General features: G+C 34.0%; 3 protein-coding genes across 4 annotated transcripts; all 3 read left to right on the top strand.

Annotated features, from left to right (window-relative positions):
• Positions 1–433: 433 nt before the first annotated feature.
• LOC139785241 (brefeldin A-inhibited guanine nucleotide-exchange protein 2-like) lies at positions 434–4,320 on the top strand. Of its 2 annotated transcripts, none has more exons than XM_071724411.1 (7): positions 434–516; positions 912–2,217; positions 2,463–2,689; positions 2,802–3,058; positions 3,159–3,369; positions 3,451–3,938; positions 4,008–4,320. In XM_071724411.1, the coding sequence occupies exons 2-3, from the start codon at positions 1,045–1,047 to the stop codon at positions 2,481–2,483; spliced, it is 1,194 nt and encodes a 397-aa protein (XP_071580512.1). In that variant the 5' UTR covers positions 434–516; positions 912–1,044; the 3' UTR covers positions 2,484–2,689; positions 2,802–3,058; positions 3,159–3,369; positions 3,451–3,938; positions 4,008–4,320. The 2 variants fall into 2 exon arrangements, with proteins under 2 accessions (XP_071580512.1, XP_071580513.1); XM_071724412.1 differs by lacking the exon at positions 434–516 and adding an exon at positions 557–655.
• Positions 3,504–3,950, top strand: LOC139785247 (GTPase-activating protein and VPS9 domain-containing protein 1-like). The gene is made up of 2 exons (XM_071724433.1): positions 3,504–3,512; positions 3,600–3,950. The coding sequence occupies exons 1-2, from the start codon at positions 3,504–3,506 to the stop codon at positions 3,948–3,950; spliced, it is 360 nt and encodes a 119-aa protein (XP_071580534.1).
• Positions 4,321–12,421: 8,101 nt separating the features above from the next.
• LOC139785240 (uncharacterized) lies at positions 12,422–13,899 on the top strand. The gene is made up of 4 exons (XM_071724410.1): positions 12,422–12,608; positions 13,154–13,273; positions 13,554–13,640; positions 13,729–13,899. Exons 1-4 carry the CDS (start codon positions 12,536–12,538, stop codon positions 13,869–13,871), a joined length of 423 nt encoding a protein of 140 aa, XP_071580511.1. The 5' UTR covers positions 12,422–12,535; the 3' UTR covers positions 13,872–13,899.
• Positions 13,900–15,045: the final 1,146 nt, after the last annotated feature.

Genomic DNA, 15,045 nt, shown 5'->3' with positions numbered 1-15,045 from the left:
TCTTTGTTTGCGTTTCTTATAATTTAAGATTTTTTAATTTATTTTGTCTGTTTGTCGTTTGTTATATTAATTGGTTTTGGCACAAAAAACACTATAAAAATTTTATATATATTTGACTTTCCCTAATCTTGTGGCTATTTTTTTCATATGGTAAAGTACTGATATTTTTAAATATTTATTACAAATAAAAGAAAATAAATTATGAAGAAATTCTCCACTCCCACTCCCCTAATAAAAATATTACATGAGATATATAAAAGAGATAAAAATCGTCCTCTATAGAATATATATAATACATATATGTGTGTGTATACAATGTGTAAATTGTTTCCCCATCAATAATATGTAAATTGTAAACTATACATTAATCAAACCTCTGGGCGTAAACTGTTGCTGGATAAATGTAACAAATATTGAATTCGTATGTATTTGGCCGGAAATGAACGTCTTTTTAAAGAATCTCTATATGAAATCGTTTGTATTTCGTATAAAGACTTTTGAAGTGCAATTGAAAAGGTTTGTGAGTCATTCGTTTAATTGTAATTAATTATTTATTTTTACACCATGCATTTAGCCGAAATAGATAAATTAATAAAAGTTTTTATATGGAATCGTTTGTATTTTGTATGAAGAGTTATGAAGTGTGATTAAAAAGGTTTGTGAGTCACCCAGATAATTTTAATTAAATATTTATAAACTCGGTAATTATATAGCCGAAATATAGATTTTTAGTTATTCATGTTAAAAGAAGAAGGCGCTAGTGTTCCCGAAGGTCCGTCTGCAGTCAGAATTAATATAAACGTTTTAAAAATTATTTTATACTGAAATAAATAAATATACAGGCTATAAGCCTGTAGCTATAAGCGATAGTTGCTAATTAAGTTTGTCACTCATATATTTCCATCTTGCAGAGGACCTCCGTAACGAGATCAAAGATGTACCAGCTGTGCAGGGTGAAGATGTTATCTCAAACGCCCTGCCATAGCCCCAGAGCGACTCAAATGTCATTACCGCTGAGAAGTACTTCTTGCCATTTGAGTTAGCATGTCAGATCAAGTCACCGCGGATTGTGGTGACACAGCACTGGACTGCCTGCAGAAGTTAATCGCATATGGCCATCTCACTGGCAATGTGCCTGATTCAACGGAGCCTAACAAGCTGCTGATTGTGCGCATTGTCGAGGGTGTGCAGCTGCAGATTATTAAAGCTTTGCTGACTGTAATGACAAGCCAGCATGTGGAGGTACACGAGGGTACGGTACTGTTAACAACTTGTACTGTTTACAACGTTTACTTGGCGTCGCGCAACCTGGTGAATCAAACAGCCCATGCGACTCTCACGCAGGTGATCAACATGATCTTCGCGCGAATGGAGACTCAGGCGGAGGAAGAGAACGTGAGGCTTGATGGGGAACATCAGCAGGAGGGTTCTGTCATAGCAAACGGCGAAACTGAAGCCGAGCTAAGTCCAGAGAATGCTCCTAGTAATGATAACATTGATTCTCAAACAATTATTGTCAAGAGTATTCTTGATGATGTAGTAAAATCCGTGGTGCCATTGGAAGAGGAAGTCAGTTTGGAGAACGGCAGTCCGGAGGACAACGGTGACGAGGCGGCCGCTGAGAATGACAACATGGTAACTGCGAAATTCACCCATGTGCTGCAAAAGGATGCAGTCCTGGTATTTCGCGCTCTCTGCAAGCTCTCTATGAAACCGCTGCCGGACGGCACTCCCGATCCAAGATCGCACGAGCTCCGTTCCAAGATCTTGTCGCTTCAGTTACTTCTGGGAATCTTGCAAAATGCCGGTCCAATATTGCGCTCTAACGAGATGTTTGTTATCGCCATTAAACAGTACTTGTGTGTCGCGCTGTCGAAGACTGGCGTGTCTTCGGTGCCGGAAGTGTTCGAGCTGTCGTTAGCACTGTTCCTGGCGTTGCTCGCCCGTTTCAAGATGCACCTCAAGATGCAGATTGAGGTGTTCTTCAAGGAGATCTTTATGAACATTCTCGAGACCTCTAGCAGCTCTTTCGAGCACAAGTGGATGGTCATACATGCGCTTACGAGGATCTGTGCGGATGCCCAGAGCGTCGTCGACATCTACGTTAACTATGATTGCGATCTCTCAGCAGCGAATCTCTTCGAGAAGCTCGTCAATGATCTCTCTAAGATTGCTCAAGGTCGTCAAGCTCTGGAGCTAGGTGCATCGCCAAATCAGGTGCGTTATAAGAAAGAGGATGACAGGATAGATGTATTATTTGGAACAGAGAATGTTCTTTTCGAGACAAGCAATATAAAGTTTTGTTTCAAGCAATATTATTTTGTTACAATATAAACGGTTTCTGTTTTAATAGTTTTGTAGAATCGAATCGAAGATAAATCGGAAAGTAATGCTAAAAAAAAAAGGAAAAGTTTTCCTGCAAGTTTTAGACAGTAATAAATTGTTCTTTTGATTAATTTCAGATACTACCGATGATATATTAGCGAAATACAGAAGAAAGCCAAGCGCAGCTAGCAATACAGCCTTGGTCGAAAGCAATCAGTCCCGTACAAAAGAGGTGGAAGACGAAAAACTTTCAATCGATCCGAATAATGTAGAACTCTCTTATGCTTTTGCGGATGCTAAAAGAAAATTACGTATGGTACTTAGCACTGCTGACCTTCAGCACATTCCATGGAATACTTCAGAGGTATTTATTGTATTATTTTTCAATCATGGTGTACAAAACAAAAAGTGTGGTTTTTTTATGGATTACTTAATTACTTAATGTTCAAATATTCGCATATAAAATTTTATTACAGAGACATTGTTGGTCTCAGAAAGAAAACGAACTGGTTGCGTTTTTACAACTACAATTGGCAGAAGCTATAATCCTGCAGGATAGGGCATTAATAGCTCATCTTCATGAAACTTTATGTTGCGTGCGTCTATTTAATGACGATGGATGTAGAAAGCTCTTCAAATCACTTCGAGAGGATTATCAAAAACGATCTCCTTATATCGCATATTTAATCAGATGTCGTCAGGGATTGCTGTCGACATTAGCTCACTTAGATAGGTACTGTTTATATATAAATATCATCTTTGTATGTAATGTATAAGTAAATGTAAGATGTTTAAATGTAAGATGTTAACCGTTTAATAATAATATTTTCCAGATTATGCGTGCGAGTTAAGTGCGATCGGGATGCTATCAATAATCATCTTGTATCCGTTTGTGTGAGGGTATTTTTGGAAAAAAAGGAGGCTTTCTTCCTGCGTTTCTACGAAGAGTTTAAAAAGCTTACGCTAGCTGACGAGAAACAGGATCTCGCGGATAATTTTCTAGGGAAGGCCCACTAGGGAAGGACAACGATCCGATCTGGCAATGTACAATGAATATAATTATTTATCTCGCAATTGATCTTAGCGGAGTACTCAGAGACGTCTAAACTTACTTCTTACTTTCAGCGGCGAGCGCCAACCAGTTAGATTTGGCGAGAGTCGTGGTGGAAAGAACCGTCATGGCACGGGTATACCACAATGCGCTCTATCTAGGCTACGTTCGGATTCCCACCCGAGTGCTAAAAATCCTATAGTATATGTCACGTGCACTATAGATTTTCAGCACCCAGGTGGGGAATCGGAACGCACCCCTAAATGAAGATGGAGATGTATATAGGGACCAGCTTCTTCACGGTCACATCAAAAAGTTGGCGAAGGTCGTAACTCCAAATCACAAGGACCTACGCATTCCAAAGGTTTATCATTACAAATGCCCCTGGTCATGGGCGCAGACTGAATTGGCTGTGATATCGGCGTATAAGACTCCTAGGGATAAGTTGCAGCGTATATTTTGTTGCGCGACTACCATCATGAATCTCCTCTCCATGGCGTCGGAAAGAGGCATACCTGCTGCCAACGATCTGACTCCCGTGCTGGTCTATGTCATAATCAAGGTATGCGATTGAAAAGAGATAATGTGATTTTAGCAAGAAGAGTGATTGTTAACGTGTGCTTAATGTCAGACTAATCCGCCGTCGTTGTATCGACTGTTCAATATGTAGACAGCTTTTACGGGAATCGATTGGAGGGAGAGGAACAATATTGGTGGACGCAGTTCTCTGCGCCGCGATCGAGTTTATTAAGACAATGGATTAACAGTTTCTCAAGAGTATCACGATAAATAAGATTAGATTCGATGCTGGTGATAATGTAGAAATGTATCATAATCATAATTTGACGATTTCATAAAGAAGAAGACCAATATCTTGTGTAAAGCTAGCTGAACAGTTTTATGCTTCCAGTATCTTGATTAAAATTCTTAAATAGCCTCTTAAATAGTCTAACTGTTAGTTCTTTCGCACGTTATTATGTAACATTAGCAAAGACTGAATCAGATTATACGTAAAGTGTGGCTTTATCTTTATTTGTAACTCTATTGTACAATTTCACAGGACATCGAAAAAAAAGAAACGTTTAGATATTCTATAATTTATGTGTAAACAATACAGAACTTATAGAGAATTAATAACCATTTAGCAGGATAAACTGTGTTGGCGTACTCTTTCTACATGCGCACCTTCCCCAAGAGCCGAGACTCGAACCAGATCCGTGAAAAATATCGCCACTTTCGTAGAGCTTTTGTACAGTTTTACTCTAGGATTATGTATCAGGAATATCGCGAGAGAAAGAAAGACTTCGGAGATTTTTATCCGAATCGATCGACATAAAGAGAGAGCATAGTAAAGAAGCTATCTTTCGAGAATTTGAACGCATAATACTTGTTAATACTATGAGCGAATTAGTTTACGTCACTCTGTCAAGCTTTAATATTAAATTACTAATAATATATCGATATCAGTAGTTTAATAATAATACATTTAAAAGCAGGGCAATCCTAATAAACGACTGTAAAAAAAATTCAAGATGGAACGCAATGGACAATCCGGTTGCTCTGACATGCTAACTCAAATGGCAAGAAGTAGGGGAGACCGGGGCTAAACCGCCAACGGGGTTGAACCGCCAAATCAAATATCTCAGAACCTGTATATTGTGCGAACTCGCTATTAACATTGTAAACGCTGCTTATGGTACCCATGTGACCAACGGAGTTTCGGCAGGTTACCTGCCGTGTTATGATTTTTACGGAGGCAAACGTGTTTTCGTGGTGAAAAGTGAAATTTTCTACGCGTGGAAATTTTGTAATATCTGCAATAATATTTGCTCTCCAAATCTCGAGGTACGTGATTATAAATGCATGCTGATTATAAAGAGTAATGCATGCTGAACACGAATCCAGTGTAGATATCTAATATTTCATGGGCGATCAAACCTGAAACTTATTTATCCCGGGGGGGGTGGCGGTTCAACCCCGGCATTTTTTAGATTTCAATTTTTCCACCGTTGTCGTTTTTGCTCTATACCGGTTAAACAAAGCAACATAGATAAAAATTTCCTATATAAATTTTGTAGCTAAAGGTTCACTCTTTACAGTGGTATACCACATTTAACTAAAATTATTTATTTTGTTGTTAAAAATCGGCACCGAAAAAAAACTGGCGGTTTAGCCCCGGTCTCCCCTACTTCTCAGCGGTAATGACATTTGAGTCGCTCTTGGGCTGTGGCAGGGCGTTTGAGATAACATCTTCACCCTGCACAGCTGGTACATCTTTGATCTCGTTACGGAGGTCCTCTGCAAGATGGAAATATATGAGTGACAAACTTAATTAGCAACTATCGCTTATAACTACCAATTTACATAAAATGCTCATTGGTCCAGCGGTCTTATGCTATGCTTATCCAACCTATGCAATTTTGTGTGCGATGGCCTTTATTCTGCATCTTTGCCTTGTATATTTATTTATTTCAGTATAAAATAATTTTTAAAATGTTTATATTAATTCTGACTGCAGACGGACCTTCGGGAACACTAGCGCCTTCTTCTTTTAGCATGAATAACTAAAAATCTATATTTCGGCTATATATAATTACCGAGTTTATAAATATTTAATTAAAATTATTTGGGTGACTCACAAACCTTTTTAATCACACTTCATAACTCTTCATACAAAATACAAACGATTCCATATAAAAACTTTTATTAATTTATCTATTTCGGCTAAATGCATGGTGTAAAAATAAATAATTAATTACAATTAAACGAATGACTCACAAACCTTTTCAATTGCACTTCAAAAGTCTTCATACGAAATACAAACGATTTCATATAGAGATTCTTTAAAAAGACGTTCATTTCCGGCCAAATACATACGAATAAATATTGAATACGTTGCCTGAAACAAACTCAATATTATCGCTAAGCATATATTTGCGGACGTAGCTTTACGTGTTATTTGCACAAACGCTCGATCGTCATGATCGAGTTTACGTGTCTGGGATAGTTTACATTGTTCTCTTTGTTAATTGTTTTCAATACTACTGGTGTATCAATATCTTTCGCATTTGTCGCTGTTTTACTAATTATCGGTATTGTGATGATTGATGATATCTGGGCATTATTTTACTTTATATTATCTATATTATAGGTAGGTGTATATTCATTGGCAATGTCTGTCTTATGCGTAATATTTTTAATTGTATCAATATTACTTATTTCGACATCATAATCTTTTCTTGTCTACTATCTTATATCTTTTGTTGAGAATTTACAATAAATACGGTTTGACTCATACGAAATTCGTGTCTTTTCAAGGAAATATTAAAATGCGGACACATGTAGTTAGGTTAGGTTAGGATAGGTTTTCCAATAACTGATAATCCAAAAACAGATAACAATTATTACAAATTAAGTTTTAGAAAAGACGCATACGTTGGCAATGAAAAACATTACACATTTTAATTGAAATTATTCTCTAATAGTACTTTATTACATTCGACTCTTTTTCCATTAATAATATAATTGATTGTAATCTTATAAATAAGTTAAGTTTTCCTTTGTTTCCTTTTTATGTTACTTTTCTACTTATATTTTTGTCATATATGTAACCATATATTGAAATGAGAAAATGAATGAAGAACAGAGAATGCACTACTTACATTTTAATTTTGTTCATAAGAAAATGACTTAAATAAGGAAAACATTTTCTTTTGACAATTTAACAAAATAGAAATATTGTAACTCCGTACTTAATCCATGTAACAGTTTGAATTTATACTACAATATTGTGTTGCATTCATACATACTTAATAAATTTTTCCTAATATTTTAAAATATCCTTATTCAATATTTTATTTAATATTGTATATTATTAGTAACTATAAATGTTTTATGATTCAAAGACTTTTCGAAAAAAGTTTATTGTGCAAATAATTCTTGAAAAGTTACAATTTTGCTTCAGTTAGAATAATATATTTTCAGCATCGTTGTTGTATAGATAATATAGATATAATGGGTAAACAAATTTATACATTCTTAAAGTCTGTATTTGTATTTCCTTTATGTTTAGAAATAATATTTCCGAATCTGTAGCTCCATCAGTGTGACTAATATGTCGACTCATAAAGATGTGGAGAATCGATACGATGATATAGGAAAAACAGAAGACCACCGAAAATACAGGAGCTTAGAACTCGCTAATATAAAATGAAAGTTCTTTTAATAAGCGATTGAACAACTGCCAATAGTTCTTTCGCAATGGACGTTAATATCGGTAATTATATTATTTCGCTATTTTACGTATACTTGTTTTTATAATAATTCTCATAAAAACTTTCTGATAAAATCATTCTGTACATACATTATAAATTGTAATATATATAAGTCTGAAGATACATCACTTCTTCATCAGTTTAATATATTTAATATTTTTCATGTGTTACTTTTTTGATTTTTATGATTTCTGTTTAATAACTTTGTATTTTCGGCATATACATAAATTTAATGTTTTGATGCACTTTTTATGCACTTCTCCTCTTTTGAGTTACTCTATCTATAGTATGATTACTGTTTACATTTCCTTCTGGATATAATTGGTCATTTTTTTGTGATAACGCAAATAATCAGGAATTAATACTGCTAAATTATCAATTTCAAGGATTATTTAATTAGAGATGAAATATGTTACAGGCTATGTATATTTATTAACTTCAGCTACATAGCCAAGAAGTGGACTTGGTTTACAAATAACCTTAATCATTCATCCTGCCATTCATACACTACTATCCTAATTTACAACTATATAACTATTGCACATTGTTACACATTGACCTTCATGTATTATTCCAACCTTCTTTTTCGCTCTTCTTTCTCTAACTTTGACCGTTCTCTATATAATCTTAACAATATCTTTTCTTTGATGATGTCCATATCATCATTCCAAAGCCTCTCTAATCTTTCTTTATTATTCTTACCTAATTTATTATTCTTACCTAATTCTATAAACCAATTTTTTATCGCTTCGCATTCCGACACATAATGATTCGTGTTATCCCTACCTTGTTTACAAAACATACAAATACCGCTTTCCTCTTTTAACCAATACATATGCGCGTCCTCCAAATTACCACATCTTAAGTTCACCAGAGCTCTAATAATTTCGCCTTTATCATATTTATCCATATTTTCCTTCCTTAAATATTTAGGGCCAACTATTTCTCTACTTAAATTCTTATATTTCTTATTATACCTAGAATTTAAAATACTACTTTCCTCAATTTGTCTTTGTACATCTTCATCTCTTTCACTCATTTCCTTAACTAAATCTCTTCCCTCCCTTCTTAAAGCATCTACAGCCACAATACTCCAACCATTCCTATTAAAATATTTTGATCTTTCTCTACCATATATATCTTTCCAATCATTTCCTTCTTTATCTATCCAGCACATTTTAATCCATCTATTATCATCAGCCGCTCTAATTTTCTCTTCATATCTCATAGCCCTTATCCCCCACCCTATTCTTAATTTCTTTAATCCCAACTCCCTTGACATCATATATCTTGGTGTACAAAATTTAAATTAAAAATCCATCTAACGTAATCCAACATAATTTTTCTAATTCCTTTTTTTCCTCCCATCCCCATAATTCTACACCATACCAAATCACACTTTGAACCAAATATTTAAACAACATCCACCTTCTACAAAAATCGTTTTCTGCAAATTCTTTCCCCCAAACCCCATACCTTATTTACCGCAATCCTCCCTTTTCTGCATAAATCCTTTACATGTTCTACATATTTTCCATTCCTGCTGAACACAAATCCCAAATATTTAAACTGCTTAACTTCTTCAATTTCTTTATTATTCCATTTCCACCTTTCAAATTTTTCCCTACCTTTTTTATTGAACACCACCATCTTGGTCTTTTCGGTACACAATACCATTTTCCTTTTCCTCAGAAATCTTTTAATCGTGTCCATCATGTCTAACATCGCAACCCTATTTTTAGCTAAAAATACCATCCAGACGATCTACCTGGATTAGCGCACTTGTGCGAGCGTATGTTACATTTGGGACCAAAAAAATTTTCTCACTGAAATAATTACAATATATATCTGTAGTGGAATGGCGGTTCGAGCAGCTCATCGACAGGCTTAGATTACACCACGTTTTACTTCGATATAAGACCGGATAAGTTGGAAGGCGCTTTTTCACTTTACACAGTTTTTCTTAACGCCACTCTTTATGGAAAAATTGATTGATCAGGAGGTAAATGATATAAATTTAGAACACAAGATACATTTAATGGATGATAAGTGGCGATTTAATCAATTGGAGAAATTATCTGCGACACCAGATCATCCGTATTCAAAATTCGGCGAAGGCAATAGAGAGCATTGGACAAAATACCGAAGGAGAAAAACATTAACATTAGAAATAAGCTATTAGAGTTTTATGAGACATATTATTCTGCAAATATTATATCGCTGTGTATTCTTGGCAAAGGTACGGAGATAATTTACAAATAACTGTTTATGATTAAAACAAAGTGAATGTTTTTTATACTTTCCAAAATATTATATCCAAAATATTTGAATTTTTTTATTTGTACTGAATGATGATCAATGAAATATTGGTAAATGATGAATTAATGTACCTCTTATAATAATTAGTATGTTAAATATTTACACATTATCTTATCTTCCAAAAAGGAGTCAAAGTCCTTATCAATACATAAATGGAGAAAAATATATAGAAATGTCAGTCTTCATAAATTACTACGTAAAATTTCAATTTCTTTCTATAGATTCCTTTATCCAGTGTATAATTATTATAATCAATATTTTAAATGAGGTCCGAGCAAAATTTGGAATGTCAATTTGTAATTCAGTGTAAAATATCCCGTATAGTTATTTTTCTGACTTCTGAATAAAGTAAAATCTTTTGCCATAAACAACTTAATAATAATGTCTGTTACATAGTTACATATAATTATTATATGTTATATCAATAAATAAATTTTTTGTTTAGAGAGTTATTAGATGAAATGGTAGTAAAACACTTTTGTGGTGTGCAAAACAAAGAAGTTGAAGTTCCTGAATGGCCTAAACATCCATTTAATGATGACACTTTGGCACTATATGCTACTTTGTTCCTGTACAGTATATCATAAAATTATACAATTCATTTCCTTTACCTGAAATGTAGCAATAATACCGGTCTTCAGTAATATAATATACTTTTCTATATTCTATTAGTCCTGATGCTTTATACGAATATTATATCTTATATAGTCAGTTCTTTTCAAATATAATTATGTATATTAATACATATAACGTACACACACACACACACACACACACACACACACACACACACACACACACACACACACACACACACACACACACGCACACACACACACACCACACACACACACACACACACACACACACACACACGTATATGTATCAATACATCAATATGCTGAAGTTAGAAGGCCCGAAAAAATGGATCTACAATGTAATTGATGAAATAAAATATAATCTAACGTAGAATGTCTGGCAAATGATAGTATCGCAATTTACCAGACATCTTGCATTTTAACATGGTGTATCATATGAAGTAACGCAATTTTACATTTGCAAGAATGTAAAGATATGGCGAATATTGATCTTCGTTATACCGAAAAGTTGCGCCTCCTATCGATATGATTTCTACAGCCAAGCGCTGCAAACATGTCCCTTGGACGAAATTATTTGGACGCAACATGAGTTCACTGAGTGGCGACCGGACTTGATCAAGGAGATAATGGATAAATATTTGATGCCGCAAAATATCAGGATTTATGTTGCTGCAAAAGAATACAAAAGTACAGAAAATGAAACCGAAGAATGGTATAAGATAAATATAAGAAAGAGAACATATCCAAACAAACAATGGACATGTGGAATCTTGCAGGCATAATACAGACTTTAAATTGCCTTCTAAAAATAAATTTATACCGACCAAGTTTGATCTCAAGTCAAACTAATGTAATTTAAATTATCAGTTTTTGCAATTAATTCTTGAGCACGACTTGGTAATACTAAGCAAATCTCCGTAAAGCATAATCAATATCATAGAACTTGTTATAAAATAGAATGTTAATTAATTATAGCTTAATTATAATACATTTTATTCTTATGCAAATTTTTTGTTGTAAGATATAAGAATAATTAGGGTGTGCTATTTCGCTATTTGAATAAATATTTATGCGCTAACTTTGTAAAAATAAACTCTGATGATGTTTAAAGAATTGTTTCTTCTAATGGTCTGATATTCATATTACAATCATTATGAGGTAAAAGAAATTAACAAATGAGAAACATTATTTATTTCAATCCATACAGAAAGCAGATATTTGGAAACATAAGAGAAAATTATTTGTTATAATGTCACTAAAGCCTTCCTTTAAATAAAAAATCACCTACTAAATTTCTATAAATAAATAATATAAATAATATAAATAAATAAAAGAATAAACAATAGGATATATTTCACGATATGTCACAACAAAGGCCAAGAACAAAAATAGGTATTAAAAATTTAACTTTTATCTAAAAAGATTATTTTTATAATTTATATCGAACTATTATTTTTTTCTATATTAGTACTCTTTAGTACTGTATTAGTATATCTTTGAATGCATTCTTAACTGACTTATGATAGCTGATCGCAAACTTTAGATTATCTCTTTATGCTCTCTATTCACGAACTATATATAACGAGATATATAATTTACAATATTCTCCTTTTTCTTCCTTCATGCGTCATGCATTGCCAGCATGTACAATTTGAGTGCATTGTAACTGCACTTCTGAATCCCTATAAATTACAAAAGGAAAACAAACGGAGCTAGGAGAGAAGAAAATTATAATTATCATAAAATTTATCTCCACAATAATCAAGTCCTGAGACGTCGCCGCGCTGGAGTCCGGAAATATCGCGGGCTCTCGATTGGGTCGCGTTCGGGACTCGGGATCGATAAAGTCGAGCGCCCGCGCACAAGCTCGCGTCGCATGCGAATTGCGATATTGCGAACGATTCCGATCGGCTGCTACGCTACGGACAGCTACGGAGTACGGTTCGTGTTTGGCCGTCACGGTCGAGATGTCGGCGACGATGACAGCCAAGCTTCAGGACGACATGAACAGCATACCTCTGGCGGACGACGATCCTCAGGGTGAGAACTTAGAGCCGTCTGATTTCGCGATGCCTCTCAGCGACCGCTCGCTCGTCATTGACGAATTATAACCTATAAATTAAAACTTGTCTTGAGCCTCGAAGATAGGAAGAGTGTTCCCTGTGCTGCAGGACTCAAAGGAGTCGAAGGCACTGGACCTCTTATCCGAGGGGAATCTACAAACTCTTTACTTGTCCTGAGTTTATTTTATTCCGATATTTTATTCCCTCATCCCGAATCTTATGTTTACTTTTATTGATAGTGTGAAAATTGAACCAGTTACAATCAACAATAAATTAGCAATGATAACGTGACGTTTACTCCGTTTCTCGAATTTGACGTAAAGACGTTGAAACGATCGAGAGATATTAGATCGTTGGATTATTTATCTTGCAAATTATTTAGCTTAGAAATCCTTAATTGCGTTTACACATTCTATGCAATTTGCTTGTACTTTGGTAATGAGAAGCCTCTAAGCTTTTTTCTGATTTCTGTTGTTGTGGAGTAACACCTTACTAAGGTTATTTCTCGCATATTATTCATAGTGATAATACCAGAAGAGGAAATCTTGGACAATGCCTCGCATATATCTGATCCGCTAGGCAGAGGACGTAGCATGGATTCTCTTCCATCGACATTTACCAATGGAAGCTGTAGTCCTAACAGTAAGTGATATTACTGATTTCTTCCCTCATTACACATATTTTTTGTATCGTTTGTCTTTCTAAGTAAATGTACAAAATATTTTTTCTAATTATATATTTTTAAAGTGAGCATTAAGTGATTGTTAAGAGAAACTTTGATTTCTATTATCAAAATTATTACATACATAAATAATATTACATGAAAAATTACAGCAACTTCAGGAGAATTTCTCCTTTTATATAAAATTATAATACTATTGAGTTATGATGGTTTGCGTAAAAGGATTTATGTTAATTATAGGCTTAGATCCAGACATTAGTCCAGATGAGCAAGAAGAGAAAGCTAGATTGATTGCACAGGTTCTCGAACTGCAAAATACTTTAGATGGTATGTATATTTTTCAGTAAAGGTGAAGATTGTAGAAGAATATGTCTATTGGCACTTCTATAAGTGCAAATACATGTGTTTTATCTAGATCTGTCACAGAGAGTGGATAGTGTGAAGGAGGAGAATCTCAAGTTGAGAAGTGAGAATCAGGTTCTGAGCCAATACATTGAGAATTTAATGTCAGCTTCGAGCGTGTTTCAGTCGACAAGTCCCAACACCAAGAAGAAGTGAACCCGTATTGATTAATAAATTAGACAATTCATGAACAAGCTACAGTGATCTTGAAGTAATTGTGATTGTTTTGAGTGTTTTGGAAGTATGTGAATGCGCATTTAACCCTTTATTGCCCTCGTTCAGCAAACAAACATCAGTGTTCTCGTGTTAACCTTGCGCCGCTCTTGTATGTATTATCACTGTATTAGTGTGATGTTGCACATAGTTTTCTCAGATCAAGAACCACTTCAACATCTGTTAAACTCTAAACCGACTATTGACTGTTCAGAATAGTCAATAGAAGTTGGCTATTCTGAAAATTAATAGTCGATTAGAGATTAACAGACATTGGAAATAGTGACCTCCAAACACAGTTTTTGTAAGAACAGAGATGAAATATGGACTGGTACTCAATCTAAAACAATAAAACTTGCATTTGGCAACAGCACGAGTCACGTTGACTCTACGTATTTGCTCTTGACATGAGCGCTGCGCATAGATATATCACATGTTATCGCACTTTCAAAGTCTACTCTAAAAATTGTACTAACAAAATTTTTGAAAATAACTATACAAATATAACCTAAAAGATTGTGAATAAAAATTAAAAAAGTTTCAGAGTCACCTTTATGCCATATCTATGCAATTAAAGAAATAAGATGTGATGTTAGCGCTTGCCTAACACGAGGGCAATGAAGGGTTAATTACGATTTACATTTAACAAAAAATACCACAAAAGTTTTTTAAAGTATTAGTTAGTATTTCGTGCTTAATTTGCCAGCTTGTGTGTACTTTCTATGAAAAAAAATATCTCTCTCTGATAATCTACTTTTTCCAGTCAGATATAATCAACCATCTTTTTAAAACGTATAAGACTTTATAATGCATTCACTGCGACTTGAACACTCTTATATATTTACGACTGTATGCACCAAAGAGATCCATTTTATACTTCTATATTTTTTATGAAACATAAACGCTTCGCAAATTTTTGAAAGAAAAATGTTAAATAACAGTTTATTATTTTTAAATAAATTTGCTTAATTTTTTTAATTTAAGACTAGGTTAATTTTTACGAAACTAATGCCACATAATAATACTAATAATATATTTGTTATCCTGCTGGAAATAGTAACAATCTAGTTCAAGCATTGTTTAAAAGTAAATAAATATGAGGCTAAGTAATAATATT

Source organism: Temnothorax nylanderi, unplaced genomic scaffold, assembly GCF_030848795.1.
Source record: "Temnothorax nylanderi isolate EJ_2023f unplaced genomic scaffold, tnyl_v1.0 TNYL_tig0762_pilon, whole genome shotgun sequence".
NCBI classification, from domain to species: domain Eukaryota; kingdom Metazoa; phylum Arthropoda; class Insecta; order Hymenoptera; family Formicidae; genus Temnothorax; species Temnothorax nylanderi.
This window is presented reverse-complemented; position numbering and strand designations above follow the sequence as displayed.